The sequence below is a fragment of the Punica granatum genome, chromosome 2 (genome assembly GCF_007655135.1).
Source record: "Punica granatum isolate Tunisia-2019 chromosome 2, ASM765513v2, whole genome shotgun sequence".
In the NCBI taxonomy this organism is placed as follows: Eukaryota; Viridiplantae; Streptophyta; class Magnoliopsida; order Myrtales; family Lythraceae; genus Punica; species Punica granatum.
The window spans coordinates 24,258,625-24,283,750 of NC_045128.1; the positions used below are offsets into that span (position 1 = coordinate 24,258,625).

General features: G+C 38.4%; 2 protein-coding genes across 6 annotated transcripts; both read left to right on the plus strand.

Annotated features, from left to right (window-relative positions):
- The first annotated feature begins 13,578 nt into the window (after positions 1–13,578).
- LOC116196947 lies at positions 13,579–20,889 on the plus strand. Of its 5 annotated transcripts, none has more exons than XM_031526914.1 (18): positions 13,579–13,950; positions 14,070–14,256; positions 14,635–14,797; positions 14,978–15,114; positions 15,352–15,455; positions 15,562–15,657; positions 16,259–16,352; positions 16,971–17,091; positions 17,166–17,365; positions 17,904–17,995; positions 18,095–18,150; positions 18,821–18,910; positions 19,013–19,115; positions 19,322–19,423; positions 19,533–19,605; positions 20,028–20,188; positions 20,294–20,363; positions 20,503–20,889. In XM_031526914.1, exons 1-18 carry the CDS (start codon positions 13,948–13,950, stop codon positions 20,559–20,561), a joined length of 1,911 nt encoding a protein of 636 aa, XP_031382774.1. In that variant the 5' UTR covers positions 13,579–13,947; the 3' UTR covers positions 20,562–20,889. The 5 variants fall into 5 exon arrangements, with proteins under 5 accessions (XP_031382774.1, XP_031382776.1, XP_031382771.1 ...); XM_031526911.1 differs by having other exon boundaries at positions 13,599–13,950; positions 19,016–19,115; XM_031526912.1 differs by having other exon boundaries at positions 13,600–13,950; positions 20,309–20,363; positions 20,503–20,758.
- Positions 20,890–22,764: 1,875 nt separating this feature from the next.
- On the plus strand, positions 22,765–24,815 carry LOC116197765. Its single transcript, XM_031528003.1, has 2 exons — positions 22,765–23,254; positions 24,340–24,815. Exons 1-2 carry the CDS (start codon positions 23,037–23,039, stop codon positions 24,428–24,430), a joined length of 309 nt encoding a protein of 102 aa, XP_031383863.1. The 5' UTR covers positions 22,765–23,036; the 3' UTR covers positions 24,431–24,815.
- Positions 24,816–25,126: the final 311 nt, after the last annotated feature.

The following is a 25,126-nucleotide window of genomic DNA, read 5'->3' on the forward strand; positions in this document are numbered from 1 at the left end:
GGATATAGATATTGACGAAGAAAATCGCAACATCTGTCCAGAGTCATAGGAGCTAACGGATCGAATCGCGCACTCGAGCAAGAGAGCGAGGGAAACATATGGAAATAAATCGCAATGCTGTCACAAGATATAGACATTGACAGATAAAATTGCATCATCTGTCTAAAGTCACAAAAGTTGACGAATTGAATCGCGCACCTGAGCAGGAGAGCGAGGGAAGTAGACGAAAACGAATCGTGATGTCTGTCATAGAAATATAAACATTGATGGAGAAAATCGCAGCTCTGTCTAAGAAGCACAGAAGCCGACGAACACCAATCATGATGTGCCTAAGAATGCAGTCCATGACGAGACCAGATTTAGTTCGAGTCTTATAATACATTCCAAGGCCAAGAAACTTGCTGCAACTCGCCCCAGGCCCATTACCATACTTAAGTACATGGAAATACATGGTGAAACATATGATCAAGTGGAGTAGGTGGCTCTTTAATTATCCACTTGCATTTTGGCCGAGTTTCCTTCAAATAATGGTGGTTGCAGCAAGGTGGATAGGGAGTTAATGCCTACAGACTCTTGTTCAACCATTTTCATTTAAACTCTATCTTTCCCATGCATGGAAACCAGTTGTCTTTACTTTCCATTGCTGTCATTATATCTAAGTGGTTGTAAGAGCAATATATAAGCTCTATTCTGATTTATGAAAATGATGAATATTTTGAATGAAATTACCTAGAACATTTCCTCTCTTTTCTTATCTGAACAAGTTCTTTGTGTAGTGCCGAAAACCCGATTCTTATCGTTTATCCTTGAGCATGACGAATCAAAACGATTTTTCTTACTCGTGGCGAGTTATCTTATCGAGTGAGTTTAGTTGGTTCTACCCTCTACCCTTCTTTTTTATCCATTTCTGGTCTATGAGCCCATCATTTGGTATCAAAGCATAGGTTTACCACTGAATAGCCGAGTGACACACGTGAGGGAGTGTATGCACGAGTGTTTAGTGAGGATTCATTCTGAGAAACGCAATGGATGAGGAAAACCTCTATCAGGTTCCGAAGGGACTCACGCTCGAGGAAGCCCAATTCCTTGAGTTTCAATGGAGGCAAAATGAGCTCTTTGCATGACTTGATCGAGTGATCCAAGCTCTTGAGCGAATGGTTGTGGCGCCTACTCCTCCACAACGTGCAGATCGAGTTCCTGAACGGAATGTTCGATTGGAAAATTAAATTGACCGGGGGGATGAACTTCCTAAAGAAGATGAGCCGTCAATTCCATGACGATAGCAAAGGGGCATCGGTAACAACCTCAAGCTGAAGATTCCACAATTCAAAGGCACGAGTTCCCTTGAAGAGTACCTCGAGTGGGTCTAGTGCCTAGGAATACTCCAAAGCCCAGAAGTGCCAGTTTGCTGCTCTTGAGCTCACCGATTATGTGAATCTGTAGTGGGAAAACTTAAAGTCGCAGCGAAGAAAAGATGGGGGAAGATGAGATTCGTAGTTGGCGGGAGATGAAGCTCATCATGGATAGAAGATTCGTGCCTGAGTATTACAAGCAAGATCTATTCCTCAAATTGCAGAGTATTCGTTAGGGAGGTATGTCCGTTGAAGATTATGTTATGGAGTTCGAAATGTTGTCAATGAGATGCAAACTAAATGAGCCATGGGAGCAGACCATTGCTCGATTTATTGGTGGCTTGAAAAATGAAATTGCGAATGTCATGGAGTTACAGCCCTATGTGTTTTTGGAAGATGTGATTAATCTGGCCAGTAAGGTGGAAAAGCAGCAAAAACGCAGCAAACTCAATGCATCGCGAGTTCTTAACTCTAAACCAGTGGCTGCTAGTTTAATCGACAAAAGGTCTTCTTCGAAGTGGAATGCACAGCAGGAGGAAGTAGGGGGCTCTCATAAGCCTCAAGCTGAAGCGACAAAGGGAAAGGAGAAGCACAATGATCCACAATGCCTTGTTCGGAGTCGAGACATCAAGTGCTTCAAATGTCTTGGATTTGGACACATAGCTTCCAAATGTCCGAATTAGCGAGTGATGACCATCCAAAGCACTCAAGTGATCGAGAGTGAAGATGAAAGGGTGGATGATGAGGTTTCTGGAGTTGCGCAGGAAGAGAATGTAGAGTTTGCCGATGAGGGTAAGATGCTCATGATTCTTCGAATCTTAAGTTTTGAAGCAAAACTGGAAGAAGAATAGCGGGAGAATCTCTTCTGAATTCGGTGCACTATCCAAAATAAGGTATACAGATTTATTATTGACAGTGGGAGTTACATCAATGTTGCTTCTACTACCTTGGTGGAGAAGCTGAATCTAGCTATTACGAAGTACCCATGCCCCTATAAGTTGAGATGACTGAATGATAAAGGCAAAGTACAAGTCACTCAGCAAGTTCATATTCCATTCTCAATGGGGAAGACGTATAAAGTTGAAGTAATATGTGATGTGGTTTCGATGAGTGCAAGTCATCTTATGTTAGGAAGACCATGGCAGTACAATAAGAGGGCTTTGCATGATAAATACAAGAACACTTATTCATTCGCCAAAGAGGGGAACAATATTGTTCTAGCTCCGCTCAGTCCACAACAAGCGCAAAAGGACCATAGTGCGAGTGTGAATGGCTCGAAAAAAGAAAGCTTAGTGATGACTCTGGGAGAGCTTGAGAGGACTTTGTTGAACTTCAACTTAAATCTCATTTTGTTCGTGAAGGAAGCAACACCTAAAGAGAAGATTTCTCTTCCACCTCGGTTCATGGCTCTCTTAAAGGAGTTCATTGACGTATTTCCTAAGGAGTTGCCTGAAGGGTTGCCTCTAATTAGGGGGATTGAGCATCAAATTAACCTCGTTCTTGGTGCTGCTTTGCCTAATCGACCGGCATATCAGTGCAATCCGGATTAAGCTAAAGAGCTGCAACAACAAGTGAATGAATTGCTTGAGAAGGCTATGTACTGGAGTCCATGAGCCCTTGTTCTGTACAAGCTCTTTTGGTGCCCAAGAAGGATGGATCCATAAGAATGTACGTCAACAGTCGGGTCATCAACAAGATTACGGTAAAATATCATTATTCCATTCCTCGACTAGATCATATGCTTGATGAATTGAATGGTTCGAATGTGTTTTCAAAGATCGATCTGAAAAGTGGATATCATCAAATTCGCATGAAGGAGGGAGATGAGTGAAAGACAGCTTTCAAGTCCAAGCATGGTCTATATGAGTGGATGGTTATACCATTCGGACTGTCCAATGCTCCTAGCACCTTTATGAGGTTGATGAACCATGTTTTACGGGAATTCATTGGTCATTTTGTTATTGTCTATTTTGATGACATTTTGGTCTATTACAAGACCCTTAAAGAGCATACTGAGCATTTTAGGAGGGTCTTTGAAATTTTGAAACGAGAGAAGTTATATAGCAATATAAAGAAGTGTCAATTCTGCCAGGACAAAGTCGTCTTTCTTGGCTTTGTTATCTCTCAACGGGGTGTCGAGGTTGATGAAGAAAAGGTCAAGGCCATTTGGGAGTGCCCTATTCCCATTACTACATCCGAGGTGAAGAGTTTCCATGGCCTAGCATCCTTTTATAGGAGATTTGTGAAGAATTTCAGCGCTATACTTGCTCCATTAACTGAATGCATGAAGAATGGTACCAAGTTCAAGTAGAGTGAATCAGCCCAACGAAGTTTTGAGATCATCAAGAAGAAGCTGTGTACAGCCCCCATCTTAGCCCACTTGACTTTTCAAAGACGTTTGAGATTGATTGTGATGCTTTGGGAGTTGGGATTGGAGCTGTTCTCATGCAAGACAAATGCTTAATAGCTTATTTCAGTGAGAAGCTAAGTGGTGCGAGTCTGAACTACTCAACGTATGACAAGGAGTTTTATGCTCTTATCTGGGCTCTTGAAATGTGGGAGCATTACTTACTACTTAAGGAGTTTGTCATTCACACCGATCATGGGTCCTTGAAGTATTTGACGAGACATAATAAGCTAAATTGAAGGCATGCCAAATGGGTAGAATTCTTGGAGATATTTCCTTATGTCATCAAGTACAAGCAAGGGAATGTTAATGTCGTGGTTGATGCCCTATCTCAAAGGTATGCGTTGATTTCACTCATGAATGCTGTTGGGGTTTGAATTGATTAAAAGTCAGTATGTGGAAGATCCCTATTTTGCTTCGATTCATTTGGCTTGTGCTAAGGGTGTTGTTGATGGGTATTATCTGCATGATGGATACTTGTATAAGCTTTGCAAGATTTGAATTCCAAGTGGATCCGTTCGTGAGTTATTAGTGCGGGAGGCCCATGCTGGGGGTTTTAGCCGGCCATTTCGGAGAGAAGAAGACTCTTGAGATGGTTAATAAGCATTTCTACTGACCAAAAATGATCTGAGATGTGCACCGGATTATTGTACTGTGTATTACTTGCAAGAAGACAAAATGCAAGGAAGCTCCCCATGGCCTATATATGCCTATGCCAGTACCAAATCAACCATGGATTTTGTACTTGGCTTACCAATGACTCAGAGGGGTAAAGACTCGATTCTAGTAGCGGTCGGTTGCTTCTCTAAGATGGCTCATTTCATTCCGTGTCACAAGTCCAATGATGCCTCCCATGTTGTTGATTTGTTCTTCAAACTTCAAAGAAGTGGTGAGAATGCATGGTATTCCAATGAGTATTGTGTTTGACCATGACCCCAAGTTCTTGAGTTACTTTTGGAAGACCTTATGGGTGAAGCTCAACACTAAATTGCTATTCAGCACGGCTTATCATCCCCAAACTGATGGCCAAATTGAAGTGATGCATCGTACTTTCTCCTCTTTACTTCGAGTTATTGTGAATAAAAACTTGAAGAGTTGGGATACCTGCCTTACAAGATTGAGTTGCCTGATGATTATAATGTTTCAGCAACTTTCAATGTGAGGGACCTATCTCCATATTTTGAAGATGAAGATGATTTGGATTTGATGGAAAATCCTTTCAAAGCGAAAGGGGATGATGTGCCCAAGAATGTAGTCCAAGACGAGGTTAGATCTAGTTCGGGTCCTATCACGCGTTCCAAGGCCAAGAAGCTTGTTGCAACTCGCCGTGGGCCCATTACCATAAGTGCATGGAAATAGGTGGTCAAACACCTGATCAAGTAGAGTAGGTGGCTCTTTAATTACCCACCTGCATTTTGGCTGAATATCCTTCAAATAATGGTGGTACAGCAAGGTGGATGGGAAGTTAATGCCTGCAAACTCTTGTTCAACCATTTTCATTTAAATTTTATCTTTCCTATGCATGGAAAGTAGTTGTCTTTACTTTCCATTGTTGTCGTTATGTCTAAGTGGTTGTAAGAGCACTATATTAGCTCTATTCTGATTAAAGAGAATGATGAATATTTTGAATGAAATTACCTAGAGCATTTCATCTCTTTCTTATTTGAACAAGATCTTTGTTTATTGGCGAAAACCTCGATTCTTATTGTTCATCCTTGAGTGTGGCGAATCAAAATGACTTTTCTTACTCATTGCAAGTTATCTTAACAAGTGGATTTAATTAGTTCTGCCATCCACCCTTCGTTCTTATCCATTTATGGTCCGTGAGCCCATCAAATCACATTTTCCTCAAAAAGTCGTTTCGCACGTGACCAACTTTTTAGAAGAAAAAAATCGATCTTTCGAAATCACTTCATTGAAAACTCAATTAGCAAGTGAAAGTGCTTCCACATATCAAAATCCCGACTAATTGGCGGCATGTGAATAACTCGATCAGCAAATGGAAGTGTTTTCCACTCGCACATCAAAATCACAACTAGTGGACGACATGTGTTTCCCCATTCACAAGTCAAAACTTGATCAGCGGGTGGAAGCGTTTCCCCCTCACAGATCAAAACCCCGACTAATGGATGGCATGTGTTTCCCCGTTCACAAGTCAAAACTCGATCAGCGGAGGGAAGTGTTTTTCATCCACATATCAAAACTTCGATTAATGGACAACGTGTGTTTCCTCATTCCTAATTCAAATCTCGATCAGCAGGAGGCAGTGTTTCCCCAACCACATATCAAAATCTTCAAGCCTCTAATGTGGCCAAACCAAAATTTTCAACCCTAGTGTGGCTCAATTGATTTTCAAATCACCCTTATGCATGACGTGATTTCATTTTAAACTTTAAATCGTTCTTGCACGTGAATTGTCTAATTTGAATTATTCATTTTTCAAAAGCCCTTCAGGAATGACATCTCTATTAAAGGAAAAGGACAAGGGAATAGTGAGCAGACAACCAATCAATCTTGACCCTAGAGCGAGTCCTTTTTCTTCTTTGGCCCATCGTCATGGTGAGCCGAAGAGAGGCAGCTATAAGCATCTCGTCATGGCTCAGGCAAGGATCCTTGCTCGGAGAACACATCAAATCAGAGAATTGATAAAGCACCTAAGGATTGCCCGTATGAAGACAGACTATCGAGAATAAATAGATAAGTTTTCGAGTGCTGAGTACTTAATTTTGATTACCCATGCCTATTTTCAAAATTTATACGAGTTAATTGGCAATATTTCTTTTTCCGAGGACACGCATGTAGAACGGATTTGGAGAACGTGATGCTTACTCTCTAAAGACCTTGTTTTAAACCAAATTACTCGTATTTTTCACATAAAAAAGGCACAATAAAATTTTCTCTGATTAAAACATTTAACATGACAAAGGTTCGAGATAGAGAAAAATGATATTCTCACTTAATGAATATTCACGTCGAGGTGGTTCCTACTTAGAAAATGTTTTCTAAACCTGATGATATTTTTTGTTAATTTTTCTCCTATTAAATGTGCTTTAAAATTCCGAAAAAGGTGAAAATGCAACATTTTTGAAAGTTTGAGGGCATATATGTAATTTTTACCTAACCAAACTAGTTCAGTTTAATTGGTTCAACTCAGCTCCCACCGAGGTGGAATTTTCGAACAGGGGCATGGTTAGTTCTCGCTTCCTTGTACAGAGGCGCGGCGAGTGGTTGGTAATTGTGCCTGCGGACCAACTGTCCCAACGGACTGGTTCAGACAGCTAGACACATCTAGAGCACTCAAATTGTAAAAATAAAATTGCGTTTTCATCCATGAACAATTGGTTTTTGCAAAATAACCGTTGACTCCCTTATGCCTACTAATAAGGGTTCATTTTCAACAAGAGAAGATTTTTGGCAATTCACATGCTGAAACTTTGCTAAAATTACCTCAAAATCTCTAATAACACCAATAGTTCATAGATATGAGTAGAATTTAGTGAGCTTGAGTGCAATTTTCACCGATTTCTAGCTCGTGAATTCGAACTGTGCCGAACTATGGTGAGAAAGGTGACTTTTCGCCTCTGTCTAGAATCGAGATGGAGCTCTTTAACTCCCATCTTGATCAATTTGTGCTTAATTATGATAATTATGTGTAGATTAGATGACTAGGTCGATAAATAGAGTGATTTGGAACCTGATTAGGATTAATTGAGTAGTATCTTGCTTGATTAGGATTAAATTTGGCTAATTAATCTTGATTGCACTTGTAAAAGACTAATTGCATGATTAATTGGACTTGATTTGGTGTTAATTGAGTCAATTTGTGCATAATTAGTTGTAACTAGTTGTAATTAGTTTATGTATGTGCTAATTAGGTTCTAATTGGGTCTAATCTTGCTTAATTGCTTGCGTTGACATTCTGGTCGTTTAATAATTAGGTTTAATTCAGGATCAATTAGATGTAATTTTGAAATTTTTTTACCACATAGCACGATGTTAGTTTTTCGTCAATTTTTTGTGCTATATTAAGAAAAAAAATTCATAATTTTGTGCTTTATGGTGAATTTTTTTTACAATTTTGTGTTATTTGGTGAAATTATTACTTGTTATGCTATGTCATGAAAACATTTCAAAATATCGCGCTGAATAGTGAAATTAATACAATATGTACTATATGATAAAAATTTTCAAAATATCGTTAAATTTTTTCAAAATATCGTACTATATGGTAATATTATTCCAAGAAAAAAATGAGAAAGAGGTCGGTTTCTGTAATTGGCAATTTCTCTCTCGAAATAAGGGATGGTTTTTCCTAGCTGATGGAAGAAAAGAGGGAGGAAGGAGCAGGGAAAGGAGAGATTATTCACTGATCTACTTCATCACGTGGCATGAGGAAATACAAATTAAATTGTAAAAAACTAAATAATAAATATTAATCACTCGATTAATTGTGGTAAGTTTTCTTAATTAAAACAATTTTATTGGTTCTTCATCACCATATCATTACGAGATAGAATCATTTAAAATTTTCTCGGGGGAAAGAGATTGAGAAAAAAAGTGAAGAGTGAAAGATTGTCGTAATTGTTCGAAATTAGTGTCATACTCATAATCAAATAACTCCTAATTAATAGAATTATCAGATCATGAGTAAAAAGGGAAGGTGAAAGCCACTCACTCCTTTTTCAGTGAAGGTATAGATTTTTTATTTTTAGATTGAGTAAATATGCAATTTCATCCCTAACTTTCGCACGTTGCATCTATTTTGTCCCTGACTTATTTTTTACATCAATTTCGTCTCCGACTTTGCACATTTGCATCAATTTTGTCCATGACTTTGCACATTTGCATCAATTTAGTCCCTCACTTGAAGGTTACATCAAATTAGTCCTCCACTTTGCACGGTTACATCAATTTAATCCTTTTTTAGGGTGGATGCATCGATCTGATCCCAATGCGACATCAATTTGGTCCCCTGCCACATCAATTTGGCCCTACCATAATGTTTTAATGGTTACGGTGTTAAACGGTGGAAAATGTTACATCAATTTGGTCCTCGTGCTACATCAAATTAGTCCTTGGACCATTTTTTAATAGATCTAACTAAACTCCTACCCATTTGCTACATCAATTTAGTCTATGCACAATTTTTTAACACAGTGAACTGAACTCCCGCCTTCCTTCCTCCTTCCCCCAACGAAACAAAGTCATCTTGGCCTACTGGATGGTTCAAAGCAAATGGATTGCAAATAGAATGAAGGAAAAAACTTACCAAAATGAAATGAAATTAGAAAAATGACTATATTAGTACTATAGACAAAAATGGCTATACAAAAGGTATAGACATGGGCAAAGCGACAATCTATCTGCTGCACAAAAATGGTCAGTTTGCCAAAAATGCCTACACGAAAGGTACAGACAAATGCAATATCTTTGACAATGTAACATGTATCCAACCCAAGATGATGAGCTTCTGCAAAATGTACGGCAGCAATTTGGGACAACCCAAAATGATGAACTTCTGCAATTTACAGTTCAGTTAGGTGGAAGTCTCATTGGTTGGAAATATGTTGCAAACCTAGCAACAGTTCTAGAACTTGTAGATTCCATGATGTGTGTTGTTATGGGAGTGTGATGGGGCCTAATTGGAGGGGGCCCTACTGGAGGTGGCCTAAATGGAGGTGGCCTCACTGGAGGGGGCCTCATTGGAGGGGCCGTCATTGGTTGAAAAAAGGAGGTCTCAGCAAATGTGGGCATCTGAAGAACCTATACATGATATTAAGGAGAGTGACTTAATTCGCAGCATTTACCAAAATTCAAATGTAAAAATGAAAGCAAAAGTACTTGTAATGGCTGTGCATCAGATAGACCAAACTGAGATGGTTGTGATGGTTGGGGTGGAGCAGATTCTTGTGATATATTCATTTCTTCTGCTATAGCTTTCATATTCTCATTCCTTTCCACTTGAACATTCAGATTCTCTGCTTCAGCTAGCCCAAAACCGCTCGGAGCACCACCTAAAGTAGAAGTACCATGCTTGTCCTTTTTCCCCTTAGCAATTGGTTGTCCAGTACATTTTCTCTTGATGTGCCCCATTTCTCCACACCTGCCACACCTTGAATCATTCAACTGTCTCTTTAACTTGTGAGGGTTAGCCTTATCCTCTAGAGCCTTTTTCCTCTGCTTCTTGGGTCTTCTTGGTTGTGTCTTCATCTTTGGAGGAAAGACAGGGTCATCAGGAGTCCTCTCCCAGTAATCTTGGCAACGGATGGGATGTATGAAGGTTTCTTAAGCTTTTTGTGTGACATATTTCCTTAAGAGAGGATTGACAACTCCTCTGCCCTCTGGCTATTGTAGAGGATGGCAACAATAGCATGCTTGTATGGTATGCCAGTTAAGTCTCATACTCTATAAGAACAACTATGCGCCTTCATATCAACAACACACTTAGAGAATGGTGAGCATATTACCTCAAACTGTGACACGTGAAGATCCCCTACCTACAATGGAACCCAGCCATTAGGGTTCTTCCTGTGTTCCTCTAATCTTGCCTGAACTTTGGAGTAGAGAAATCCATTGTATTTGGCCAATAAAGTCTGACATCTTATTTTCTTCCTTGTGATGTACTCTCTCACCCCTGCAACCAAGGTTAGTATAGGTTTACCCTCATTTTTAATAGTTCTTTGTTGAATTGCTCACATGTATTGCTGTCAAAAGTTGACATTGACCATCTGCTTGGATCAATTGTCCCCAGATACTCTGCAGCTCTTTGGTTGATCCTTCGAATAGCATTCATGCACTGCGTGAACCTTTGTGGAGTTGTTGCTTTGGCATAATTCCATAATGATCTTCGCAAATCACTACCATTGCACTTAGCATGCTTGGTCAGATTTGCTCAGATATGCCTTCTGCAAAATATGTGGGGTGCACCATCACATACTTCTTTGAGTACAACATCCAACCCCTGTAATGTTCAAAAAGACAATTAATACACAATTTTAAAGGATGTAACTAATGCAACAATGCAATGCACAATCATTGAACTCACATTTTGCATTTCAGATGAAAGTATATTTCTTATTTATTGGATCTCCCACATCAGAGATGAGGTTCTAAAGAAACCATTTTCAGCTTTTTGTGCACTCCACTTCAACTACAGCATATGCAATGACAAAAAATAAATTGTTTCCATCCTGGTTTACTACTGAAAGAAGTTGACTACCACAATAACCCTTTAGGAAGCATCTATCTAACCCAATGATGGGTATATAACCTTCTTGGAAGCCCCTCTTACATACTTCTAAACAAATGTATAGCCCCTCAAACTCATGTGTTTTTAGTTGGACTTGCAATAATACAGTCGAACTAGGGTTGTATCTTAAAATCTCATGGGCATAATCTCTCAGTATTGCATATTATTCCCTTTCTTCACCTTTACACTTTTGCTTGTCTAGCTTGGTGGCCCTGAAAACCATTGCATCATGCAACTTCACCTAGTAAGTGTGAATGAAGAACTCAAATACCTGCTGTGCAAACATGTTTGGCTGGGTCCTTAACCTGAGAATTAACTTCTCTGCAACCCACTCCCTTGTTGCCAGCTTGTTCTTGATCATTCTTCCACAAGTGTGCTCTAGATCATATGTCATCATTTGATAGGTGTTTGTCTTTTTATTCAAAATACAATATATTTTCCATTGGCAGCCGTGGTCCCCATCTTCTCAACACAATATGCCCTTACTCTTGCCTTATTAGTTTTCATAAAATTAACTTCCCTCCCCACTGCAATGTTGGTGTTTCTCATAGCCATCTTGATATCTTGAAGACATCAAGATTTTCAAACTCCATTCCAATAGTAATTTCCTCAGTTCGATTGTCTTCGGCATTGTACATTGGAAACTTATCATTTTCCTCATTTGAATCCCCAATCAATGACTCCAGTTCTTCACTTTTATAGCCATCAGATAGCTTGTCATCCATTGCTGGTGTCGCCTCAACATCATCAGCTACATTTGCTAGTGGACTTGTAGGAGATGCAGGAGATGCAGGTATTGTATCATCATAATTAGCTGCAACATCTGTTTGTATTGTCATCTTAAACTTGTCATTGCTTTTGTAACTTGGCCTTTTGTGTTTTGAGACCGCTTGGACTTTCTCCTTACTCTTCTCCTTCTGCTTTCTCTTCTTCACAGTAACAAACTTCTTCCTAGTTCTTACTTGGCTTATTTTTACAATAGCATTGGCACAATGCATCTCTTCAAGACCAGGCTGAGTGGACTGCTCAAACTCCATATCATCATCTTCCTCATCCCAATGCCTTACTTCAGGCCCTATCCTTTCCATCTCTTTTTCTTGTCTCCTCTTCTCTGTAACTTCTTGTTCCATCCTTTCAATCTCTTATTGTTTCCTCTTCTCTGCAGCTTCTTATTCCATCATTTCTTTCTCTTCTTGCTTTCTCTTCAAATCAGCTTCTTGCTCTCTTCTCTTAGCCTCAACCCTCGCCAACTCCCTAATCTCATCTTCATTGAGTTCTAAAGGATCATCCACTTGGCTATGCTCATATTACAAGTGGAGTTCAGTCTGATTTTGCAAGACACTGATAAAGTATCTAGCATCAAGGTCAGACTTGAAATTGTTTATGGCCAAATCAAATGTCTTAAATGTAGGATTCCTATAATGGCAGCTAGTGGGTGTTGTTCTATAGATATCAGGCAGCAAATCACAGACCCCAACTGCTGTGATTGTATCTACATCTACATTTCTTATGATGTCTACATCACCACCCTCATAACTCACCTTGGGTTCCCCAACAAACTTCCCTCCACGATGCAGATAAACATCGACTGTTTTCCACAGATGCAAACTGTAGAGAAAGCCATTGTGAAAAAAAAATCATTTTTAACATGTATAAACACCACATATACCAGGACATGCAAATTTCACCACATTACAACATGATCGACCCACCAAAATATCATCTTTATGAACCTAAATCTTGACAATAATCAAAACATGAACCTAAATCCTGACAGACTAACAACACTTTAGGAAGCATGTGTACTGATAATCAAAACCCCTCAAAAATCTATTCATTTTAAAACTTACATTTCACCGAAAAGCACAGACAGCGAAAGTTACCTAGGTATATAGACAAACTCGTGATTATCGTCTTCCATAGTGCTCAAGTTGAGTCTTCTCTTGATGATCACCTCGCTGGAACTTGGAGATGATGCACTTCGCACTTGAAGAAAGACAACGCACAGAGAGAGAAAGAGAGAGAAAGCAAAGGAAGAATATGAAACGTCTTCAAACGGGCGGGAAAAGGGAGGGGGAAGGATGATATAATCAACATTAAGGATGTAAGCCATGTAACGAACATCATTTAAATTCTATGTTACATCAATTTGCCCACGCGTTACATCAATCCAGTCCCTCAAGAAATTAACGGAATAGTGACGTCGTTTATCCCTCAGCCACTCAGATTAGATTGATGTAACCGGGAATCGATCTGATGTAATGCTCAAATCAGGGACTTGTGCTGCAAACATCAGGGACAAAATTGATGTAACCGTGCAAAATCATGGACTAGTTTGATGTAATTGTGCAAAATCGGGAACTAAATTGATGTAAAAAATAAGTCAGGAATAAAATTGATACAAATATGCAAAATCAGGAACGAAATTAATGTAAAAAATAAGTCAATGACAAAATTAATACAACTTGCGAAAGTCAGAAATGAAATTATTTATTTACTCTATTAGATTCCTATTCTTTCTTTCAATCCCAAAACTTAAATTATCCCTGCAGCTAAATGTCAATAAATAAACAAAGGAAATAAAAATCATCTTACAATTTTCTCCCTCTGTTTTGCCTCTCCTCACAGCGTCCGGTTCCCGACATCCTCTTTCATCTGGAATTTTCCTCATCTGTGAGTCCACCAGGCTGCTGCTGCTCCGTCCATCCCTCGCCTCTCGAGCTGCTGCTTCTGCTCTTACTCCTGCTCCTGCTCCGTCCCTCGCCCCCTCCGTCCCTGGTCCGACCCGTCTTGCACAGGGCTCTAGTAGTACCGTAGCCTCTCCTGCTCTCAGCGGTGTCGAAGAGCATAGACCTGTCCTACTGCACAGAAGGCAGAAAAACCATTGCTTGCTCCTCATCTCAGTCTCTTTGGAAGTCCCGTCAAGAACTCTGATTCCGATGGTGAGCCTGAGCCCTCTGTTTTGTCCCGTTTTGCTTCTTCTGCTGCGTGACAATCTGTTGCTGTGTGAGAGATGTCATTGTTTGTGAAATATCCCGCTTGCTTGCTTGTTTGTTTGCAGTCGCAGCAGCAAGAGCAGTCTCCTTCCCTCGACGATTGCCTGAAGCTGTTGAAGGGCGAGAGAGACGAGCAACGGCTGGCCGGTCTCCTCTTGTTGACTAAGTTCTGCAGAGGCGATGATCACGCCTCAATTCGTCGGGCCTACGATGCGGTTGGTTCCCAGTTTCTTGACCGTCTCTTGAGGACTGGTAATTTCTCGAGACACCCTTTTACTGATGATTGCATTTAGCTTGAACGGCTGCTAGTTTACTTCGTTCTTGCAGAAATTTATGGTGAAAGTATCGATTTTGCCTATAACAGTCGTCAGTTTCAGTTCCTAGTCGATGATACTAATGCACATAGATGGCCTGTACAGGAGCAGAAATTAACAGTAATTGCAATGTACTTTTAGTGGCTGGACATAGAGGATGACTGGGGATTCCAATTTGACGGAAAAATGAACCATAATAGGTGTTTCTAGGGGCAATATTGTTCTATCATCTCGTATATTCCTCGAGTTGTGAGCTGAATTCTAGATTATATAATTGTTGCTTCTAACTGATGATCTTATGTCCTTTTGGGGCCAGGGATGAGAAAAGGACCTAATGGTGGGAGTGACAATGACAACCGCGATGCATATTTGCAGTTATCGGTGACAGTTCTTGCCACACTTTGTCGTGTTCCAGAGATTGCTTCTTCAAAAGAGATGGTGTCTAAAATCCCAGTTGTATTGGAGGTCATGTCTAAAGAGTGAGTATTTGAGCCTTGAAATAGACTTCGCTGACATGGCTATACAATATTAAGTAACAGATAAGTAATGTGGCTGCACATTGCAGTGGTACATGTCACTTGTAAAATTGATTGCACTTTCTTCTGCCCATTTATTGACTTCTTCCAGTTGCGTGTCTCTGCTCCTATTATGAACACCAGATCAGTTTCACCTGTTCTTGAAGAGTGTTATGAGTTTTTGTACTTAACATCATCCACAAATGAAGATGGAGTTACTACGTTGTTCGAATCCGATGGCATCAGGATATTAGCTTCCCCAATTTCTACTTTTACTGATGGTAATTTTCTGATCATTATGTTAATTTGGTGGGTAACCATGCAAGCATTATTTCAATTATCAATCTATATGGCATTATGATCTGCAATTAGTAGATTGTGGGCATTGTGAAGCCTCTTATTCATAAAGCTGTGGTTTTTTTCAATTTTATTTTACAAAGTATTTCCCAAAATAGATTAAAATAAAAAATGAAGTGGATTTCATGTTAACAGTGGAATTAATGGCAAAGCTGCTGCAGGTTCTCATTTGATGGAGCTATCTATGAAACTTGTACAATTGATGCTAAGCAAGGTGTCGCTTGGCATCATTACAGATGCCTGCCTTGTAGAGATGTCAACCATTGTGAGTCCCCAATTGAATAAAACAATTGCATTTTTGTCTTTCAGTCTTTTGTGGAGACCTGTTAGGTTCTTATTCATGTGAAATATGCATGTAACTGCTAATCCAGGTGGCTGCTATAATAAGGCAATTTGCCATGTTGCACAATGCCTTGAAATTTGATGCGCTTCACCTGCTTTCTGCCATCTTCTCTTCAGACTATTCGGTCAGTATCGATCTTCTGTTCATATTTTTTCTCCTTTTAGAATTTAAAATGGATCTGTTAATGAAATATGTGGTGAAACAGTTATCCTCTGCACTTCATTGTCGGTGGCATCAATTTCTGAAATGAAATCTTTAGTTATTCAAAATGGTTACATATACTATACCTAGCCCAAACTCAAACATCAATCTACTCAGCGGGGTGAACTACACTCGGTAAAAGAGGCAGTTGCAGGGAAGGGAGAGAGAAAGCTGTGTGCTCTAATGGTAGGATTTGATGTCTGGTTAATAGTTTTTACATGCGCAAGTCTGCAGAAGGCTTCTCAATATTTGGGAGAATTTTCAATCTCTTCATGGATCTGCCAGGCACAACTAAGAATGATATTTTCCTCATGGACATGGAACTCTGATCTGTCTTAATTCTTCTTGTATATAATTTTTTTAGTTTTGGTACCTTGTTTTTGAGATTGAAGTTCTTTGCTACCTGTAGATGGATGTTTATGGTCTTGCATTTTTCTTGGGTGATCATGAAGTTGTTCATGTGCTCTACATTTTGTATTATCCTTCCTGTTCAAAATGAATATAATGTTTCTGGGAAATTTCAGGGACCACTTAAGGAGGAACTTGGTCGAAAGACGAATAATCATTGGCCAGATTATCTGCTCATCGGTGTTGTAGCAATCCTACAAAACAGGGTAGGTATGTAAACTCTAAGAGAGTTAATTTCCTCTAAATACTTGAATCCTCCACTCTATGTCTCAGAATTAATGCAGTCGTAATGTAACGAGAGTAGTTTATTGATGTCATTTTTCACTTATTGGTATTCTTAAACTCCTAATAAATCATCTTTTCATTCTTATCATTCTCCCCCTCTTAAGTCAAATAGTTTCACTTATTAAGTGATTTTTTGCTTAATGATTAAATAGTTTGGACCCTTATCTTTCCCTCTTTCTCCCATTTATTTGATTAAGTTGAAAGAAACAAATGCTAGGTTTTGTAGGGCATGGTTTCAAGTCGCTTTGCTAAAGACTATTGAGTGTGAAGTGAAAGCCAGTTTAGACCGTCTTTTGAAGTAATCATTTTTGTTTCATGAAAGGAACCTTCGCAGGGGGTAAAGAATTGGTTGTAAATAAAGTTAGATCAGATTATGAGGTTCCGTTTCTGAGTTTGTATGAGAAGACCAGAACTTTGGTTTCATATTGTGTGCCTCCACTAGTTTGATTTGAAGCAACTAAATTTTTTTCTTTTGAATGTTAAGGATTAATGTTGATGAATCATTCTGTGAAATACACTATGATGTGTTTTTTATTTATGTAGCTCCTGCCGAAAAGCTCCATTCCCTTGTTTTAGCCGAGACGGCTATCTCAATAATGGGTGAGAGATGGCTGATTAATCCAGTTAAATTGCCTAATATGCAGGAGCAAGTTCCTCCAGACAGGTAACTAGGGTCTTCACAAAAGTCTTTGAGAATCTTTGATTTAGTTCTATGCTTATTGTATTTTTTCTTTATAGGTGTCTCCTGCTAGTGTTGGAGTCTTCCCGTGTTGAAGTTGCTGTTCTGTTGAATGATATTGCATACCTAAAATACGAAGCTTCAAAGAATACTTCATCCACTATGGAAAGTATTCTTTCAAAGCGGAGACATCTGGGTATTGCTTTTTCCTTGGTTGAGAAGATAATTAGACTAATCTCAACCATTGGGGAAGAAGAAGGTATTAACTACATAAAAATTCAGAGCTCGTGTTTGGGATTTATCATTGCACATATTGCTCCCATATACCTCATATATGTGCTATTCAGCATGCTTTGCATTATCCCTTCAAGAAAACAAAATGGATCTTGTCCTGGAGCCTGCATCCTGTAAGAACATATAGAGTTTGATGTCTATATTCTGTGTTGCAAAGATTTTACTGATAAATTAGAGGTCTTTCCCTCTGATAGTAGAGGATTGTTGGCTTTATTGGCCCAATTTTTAGGCTGCTTATGGCTGACTTTTGATGGATCAAGCTCATACAGATTAACCTGGCAAGGCCGAAATACATGCGTAGATGATTGAATTTGTGGCTTGCTGCCTTGGATGTCTTCTTTCAAGTGAAATTTGAAATTGTTGTTTTTGCTAATCCGGTTTTATGCAAATCCCTACATGACTCTGCGATGCCTATGCTAAGAACCAGTCAATTTCTTGCTTCAGTATTAATGATTGCAGGCAATTTTACTGATGAGGAATTTCACCTCTTAAATGATATGCAGGTAGTCTTGTTGATGATAATACTTTTGTGAAGGTCATCAACGGGCTCAATGAGACAATTGCTGTGGTTCTTGAGTATTTACAAGATGCCAAGGTAACATCTTTGTCGAGGAAGTCCTTTTACCCATTTTATTTGGGCCTTTGTCATAATTCAAATCTTTACTTGGCTCTGATCGAACTTTGGTCAATGCAGGATCATGGTCAAAAGAAGGGAGATGATCTGCTAGCATCTGTACGGGTTGTTGGGAGGTATACCCATTTGCACACCTCTTTTTCCCACTACTCTCAAATCATTGTTCTTTGCTCTTCAATGTTTAAATTAGGTCGTGTCAATGTCAAACAGATGGCTATGAATTACTGGTGTCTTTAGGTTGTATTGCATGGTGATGGGTGCTGACATAAAGTGGTCTTGGTAGCAAATAATAATTTATGCATTTAAATTGACACCTGTGAACATTGTAATAGCTAAAACCAAAGGCATTTTATCTCTTTCAATCATCAGGCAAGTTTCAGTTATGATTAATAAATTATGCAGTGTGAACCGTGATCAGTGGAAGAAAATTTTGTGGTTTTGCAAAATTTTTCTGGCTGGTCCCATAGTAGAGAACTTTTTGATGTCCATGTAGAGGTGATATTGTCACCTGCTTATAACAGTTCTTGTTAGAGAGTATTATATTTTTAGCGTCTCGTTGTGTTAGGGTGCTGTTATTGTAAATGCCTGACAAGTGACAAAAAACTGGGCATTATATCTTTAATGGCCCTGGCAGAGAATCAGTGTATTAGTGGTAATTTCATGCTAGATACTGGAGCAGACATCAGTTCTTGTTGCAGTCTTCTTGTGTATTCCTCTGGTAGCCTAATATATTTAGTCTTTCTTGGCCAGTATTGAATCTAATCCTAACTTGATTTGCTCGGTCAGTTATCTTGCAGAGACACCTATGGCATGTAAAGAGAAGGTGAGAGAGCTCCTAGCTTATATGCTCTCTGTGGAAGGAGAAGATGAACCTAGGTATATTGTTTATGTTTCTGAGTGGATTTCACAATCTACATACAAAAGTTAGGTACTTTGCTGTGGTTAATAATTTTCACGGTTTTGTGTTCCCTGAGCTAGCAGTCCCTTTTCCTCTGTCTGCTTTCTCATGCCTCTGCTCTGTCAAATCACAATGGACTTTGAAGGATGTAAAAGTTTAGTTTCATCGGGAGGGCATAGAGCTGTAAGTTCGTTTAATTCTTCAACTGCTCCATCTCAAAAAAAATTTTAAGCTGTTCTTGTTTAGAGTGCATCAGTTCTGTTATGAAAGTTTTCACTTTTGTTTTGGTTCTGTCTCAAGGCTCAACGTATTTTTTCATCTATGATTGTCGTTTCTTCTGTTTTGGTAACTCGACTTATGGGATCTTGCCATCAATGCTGCATCTGTAGATTGTGCAGTGCCTTGTAAAACTGGTTGGTCAGAATGCTCTGACAGACAGTAGTGGCGGCATCTTCTTGGCTTGTGATACTGTCCTCAACCTTCTGATAAAGGTAACTGTGGTGGCGGGCCCTTTCCTAACTGAGATGTCTCTAATCCTTTCAAAGCTCCTTATGTAAATGCAGCTGTGTTCACTACTATAATTCCGTTTTTGTATAACAGAGAGAGGAGCTGCAACTTTCAATGGATGCATCACTCTATATTGACCTTCTGAAAGCATTGACATATTGGGCTGGTAAATCCCAAATTCTAGTAGAAGTATCCCCTCTGAGCCTCTTGTCTATCTTTGTGGGAAACTAAACGAACCTCTTCTGTACAGATTCCATTAGGTTGTGAAGGTTTCATGAATTCCATCAAAAATCTTGTGGACCTTTTTATTGACATATTGACTTTGCTTTATGCTGTCAATTAATTTGACAAAACAAATTTCAAATTAGCCAGTAGATAATAAAAGGATAATTTCAAACTTCTAAATTGATGCTCAAACCATGGACAGATATCTTTCTTCTAGCCTACAATTCACTGGGTAACAAATTGTGCAGTTGAGTTGGCTTTATCAATCACAGCATGCCTTATTTTTTATATTTTATTTGTTGGAGTTATTTATGTGTGGTTATTATTGTTGTATATACTTTTTAAATTTGGGCTTTGATATAGAGAATGCTTGCGACCTATCTGTCACTATGATGGCTTCAAGCGTATGTTCATTGATACTCGACTATACATCAGAAGAAGCTCTTCTAAAGTCCGAGCTTGACAGAGCCACATGCAACCGGCTTTATTGCCTCGTTGCGAGAAGCCTTACTTCGGTCCGACAGGTAAAATTTTCTGCTCCTAAGTACTGCCATCTTTCTTCTAATCAGGATCGATTAGTTGGTGCAAAGTAAAATTTATATCTGGACATCTAAGATACATTTTTAAAGGCATTATTATCGCAGGATGTGTCTGATGATGCCCAGTCTGAGATGGACCTTTACGAGATCATTTCATCTGGTAACTACCAACTGCCGTCTTAAATCCTTGCAGGACTGTATATTCTCAGCTGTTTCTTTGCCTACTGAATGATTCATACTGGTGTGGATGCATGCTCGATCTTGAGAATGGCTCAAGGTGTTATATTGTTGTTGTGCAGGATATTCTCGGTGGGCTCCAAGATTCCCCAGCATAAAGAGCATGGTCGAGAGAAGTTGAGTGCTTCTGGCAGTTTGTCTGTTGTAATTATACGCCTACCCTAACTTCTGCAATCTCGTAATGTTAGGAATTGGTAAATGGATCAGATCAGATGTATTCACGGTATGGATAAATCCATGCTAATGGAGATATTTGTGAAGCAGTTTCCCTTTTTTCCTTTGCTACTGAATGGGAGTGAGGGGATAACTTTCTCTAAACGTATCAGTAGGAGCGCGGGGTTTACTTACCGCAGCACACGATGTCATCTCATGAAATCTAGGCATCATATTCTCATGAAGTTACGCGGGGTATCCTATTTTATTTTTTGGTTACGCGGGGTATCCTACTTTAGATATTGTATCATTGCATCAAAGTCGGCAATTTGAATTTTCTAATAGTTTTGCTTTGCTGAGTCAATTGAAAATTTCAAATTTTCAGTTGTTTTGCTCTGCTATGATGAGTATCTTAAACTTGATTGTGTTGAAATATTGTATATTTTTTGCCAAATATTTTATATAGTATTCGCAGTATATATATATACATATATATATATATATATATATTTTACGCGATGCTCCCTTTCATATTGACTATGAAATCTATATATTAACCAGCAAGTTCCCCGTGCATGCGCGGGTGTTACTGTTGTGCTAGGCCTATATATATATATAAGCTTATCCGCTGGGCCGGGCCCCGATCATATAGTATCATACTATCAAGTATTCTTCTTTTTTCTTTTTGACTTTGTTTTCCTTTTTTATCTATTTATTATTAACTATTAATTGTTAATTTCTAGAATCATCCAGTCTTCACAATCTCAACCCTCTTCTAGCTCTAGATCAAATAAACAAGGCCTCGTTTCATTAGGCAGCGCATTGCTCTGTGATGAAATTACAGAAGTGAAGAACTAACTGATAAGTCTTAGCCTCAGTTTTAGTGTTATCGTCACTAATTACTTCAGCATCTTTGAGCATTTTGGATCGCTGGTGATAGACAATATGCATAGGTCCAGAGAAAGTTGCCCAGAATTCACAAATTTTTACTTTAAGAAAAGCAAATAAAGTTAAAGTTACATTGAATAATATATTACTTGCATGAACTTGTTGGATTTATTTGTCTCTCTTCTCTGTTATTATAGGTTGTTATTATAAGTTATATTTATGTCAGAATTTGTACAGAATATATATACATATATATATATATATATAATTATGGAGGTTTGAGGAAAATAGAAGATTTAATGCATTATAGGTTGTTATTATTATTGTTGTTATTGTTATTGTTATTATTATTATTATAATTATAGTTTGTTATTATAAGTTATATCTATAAAGGTTTTGTAGAGAATATTATATATATATATATATACAAAAGTTTTTTATAAATAAAATAAAATAACTATATAGTATAAATATTTATGCCTAATAAACAAAAGAGGTGATAAACTTTTATGTTTTCTATTTATTCATTGATATATAATATAATAAAATTAATTGTTAAAATAAAGGATAAAAAAAGCATTCAAGAGTATGAATAGTTGCCATACTGTCTCTAGCATAGCTCAGAATTGTATAACTATATAGGTTTTAAAAATTTTTAAGATAGGTGATGATATTATATATAGTCTTACTTTACAGGAGTATATATATATATATGCTTTGATATAATATAGAATATGGTGTAATTTTTTTTATTGGCAGATATATATATATATATATATATGTATGTATGTATGTATATAGCGGTTTTGATGCATTGCCAATATAAAAATATAATTTTCCTATAATAGAAAATGTATAGATATTTATGAATATATATAGTTGAGATATATTTATAATTTCTTTATTATATAAATTAATAAGACTTCATTTTGATATGAAAGTGTATATACATGATGTAATTTAGGAAAATGAAATCATTAGTATTTTATAAATTTATGAAAAATAAATTAACAACAAAATCGATGTTTACCTTTGGGTTTGGTCGGAAGGGGAAATTAAAATAATGCGGAAATCATAATAAAAATGAAACATCCGGAGTGGGAGAAGGTTCCCACTTGCAAGTTGCAACCTAATACTCGAAAAAGAAATAATGTCGTATATATCATAATTTATACATATAGTATTTTTTATACGAAATCCTTCTGATTTTTCTGAATAATAAAAGTTGAGGAAAAACTAATTATATTTTAATGACCAGATGGGCCTCGTATTAATGACCATTGTTTCGCAGGCTACCGCTCATTGCCTTCCCTCTCCATTGATCCATCCGTTCATTTCATTCCCTCCCCTGCGGCGGCCGTGTTAGTGTTACCGCTGCCCTGCGGAGGGCGGCGGCTGAGCTGAAGACTGAAGTGAAGACCGAAGTGAAGACCATTTCTAGGCGAAGGAACTCGACTGGTGAAGTGAGCTGGGCTTGCGATTGCAAGCGAAAAAGGCCAAGGGAGGGAGAGACTACAGAGAGAGAGAGAGAGAGAGAGAGAGAGAGAGAGAGAGGATGAGCGGTCAGAAGCTTAAAGGGATGATAGCAGCGGCTGTGAGCAGTGGCGTCACGGAGGCGAGGGCGAGGATATTCCGGCATATGCTGAACCCGACAGGTCAAAGGTCTCCCCACAAGATACTCCGTAAGAAGCTCATCGGTGAGAAAGTCGCTCAGTGGTACCCCTATGACATCAACAAGGACGACCCCCTTGTCATGGCCCGCCAAGAACAAGAGTAACCTACCCTAACCTACACTACTACTTAATCAATCCCTCTCTTCATCTCTCTCACTCTCTCTGTGCTCGTCCGTTTGCTGCTATGTAACTTTATATATATATATATATATATATATATATATATATATATGTATATAGAGTCAGATCAGATCAAGTGTTTGATTACGTCAATACTGAGCTGAGAATATTGCAGTGCATGCCATTTGGGGCATTTTGGTTATGTGTTGAGCTATTGGAGCCTGAAAAAGCTGCCCGCTTTTTTCTTAGTTTGTACTGGTAGGACATGTATTGAGTTCGTGGAGTAGTATGCAAGCAAGCAAGCTAGCTTAGGTTGTGTTCGATTACTCCAATTCAGCACTTAATCGGGTTAAGCTTGTTTGATAAATACAAAATAAAAGTGACTTAAGTTATGATTCAATAGTTTTTAGTTTATTCACTAGGCTGGGGTCATTTAACCATTTTTGCCCCGGTGGCCCTCAACTTTTTTTGCAAGCTAACTCAAAAGAGAGAGATCCAGTTGATCTGCTGATCTGTATTTATAATATATATAGTAGGAAAAAAAAAATGTGGGCTAGTTGTAGTTGGATGATTGTTTGCTCTTATACCCTGAACCTTTTGTATTCCATGGTCAGAGCGAATTCAATGTGCAAAGCTTGGGCTACATTGCATCTCTTCTGTTATTTTATTGTTATTTATTTTTCCCTCCATTAAGTGAATCCTTTTGCTATTTTGGTGGAAGGGAGGTGATTTAATAGGAGCTTTTTGGTCTTTTGAGATGTATTGCAGCAAGTGTTGGTCTTGGGGCTAATATTTTTCTTATATGATGAGCATCCGCTATGCTGAATCGAGTTTTATGACAAACATGCCAACTTCAGCTTCTTTACACTGTCTATGTTTTCCTTTATATTCTTCCCAATCATTTGTTTGACAAAGGGAATTGCTCCTATATTTGAAGATTAAGAACTCCGGTATAGCCTTATATGATGTATCTTTAGTTTTGATGCAGAAATTTTATTGAATTTTTAACTTCAAATACAAACAAAATTTATCATCTGATCCATCATATCATGTATTCGTTTGCAGGCGATTATCGAAACTTGAAATGTTGAAGCGTCGTGGGAAGGGACCACCCAAGAAAGGCCAAGGGAAGCGCGCCACAAAACGTAGTAAATAAACCTTTCTGGTATTGGACCTCAGCAAAACCTCTCCAGGGACATGGCTACTCATGTTTGATCTGTTTTGCGCACATTTGTATTTTTTCTTTTCTCTCCAAGCGAGTCTAGCTTGTGCCTCTGGTTAAAAGGATGTTTTGGGCATTGAGTCTCATATTTCAACAGGGTCTGCGGGATTTATTTCCTTTCCCTCTCATTTTGTATGAATTTGCAGAAAAAAAAAAGGTGAGGCTAGACAGTATATTGTGGATGTCCTTGACTTGGGCAAGGGGAGACTGTTGATCAGTTTATACAATTACTTGTAGGGATGAGGTTTGTGACCTTTTACCGCATTACTCTTCTTGAAGAAGTTGCAGCTACAATGAGAAGAATAGAATTTGCGATGCATTTTAACCCAGTAACGTGCATGAGGTTATGTTTCCTCCCCGTTGAAGAAATAAAACTTTGCTTATACAAAAATGACCACTTGATTGTTTATAGTGAGTAGCTTCTGACTCCCTGAGAATGGTTGTTGCTATGGAAGTCCTTAGTAGATTAATGTCAAAAAAGACAATTGCCCGTCTTCTCCAGCCTTTTCCCTTGTATACATCAGCCGATCTACTGGTTGGCCTCTGGTTGCAACGGATTAAAATTTGAGAAAATCATATAATTATGAACAAAATATAGGATCTTTCAACAGTCTTGCTGTAATCAATGGG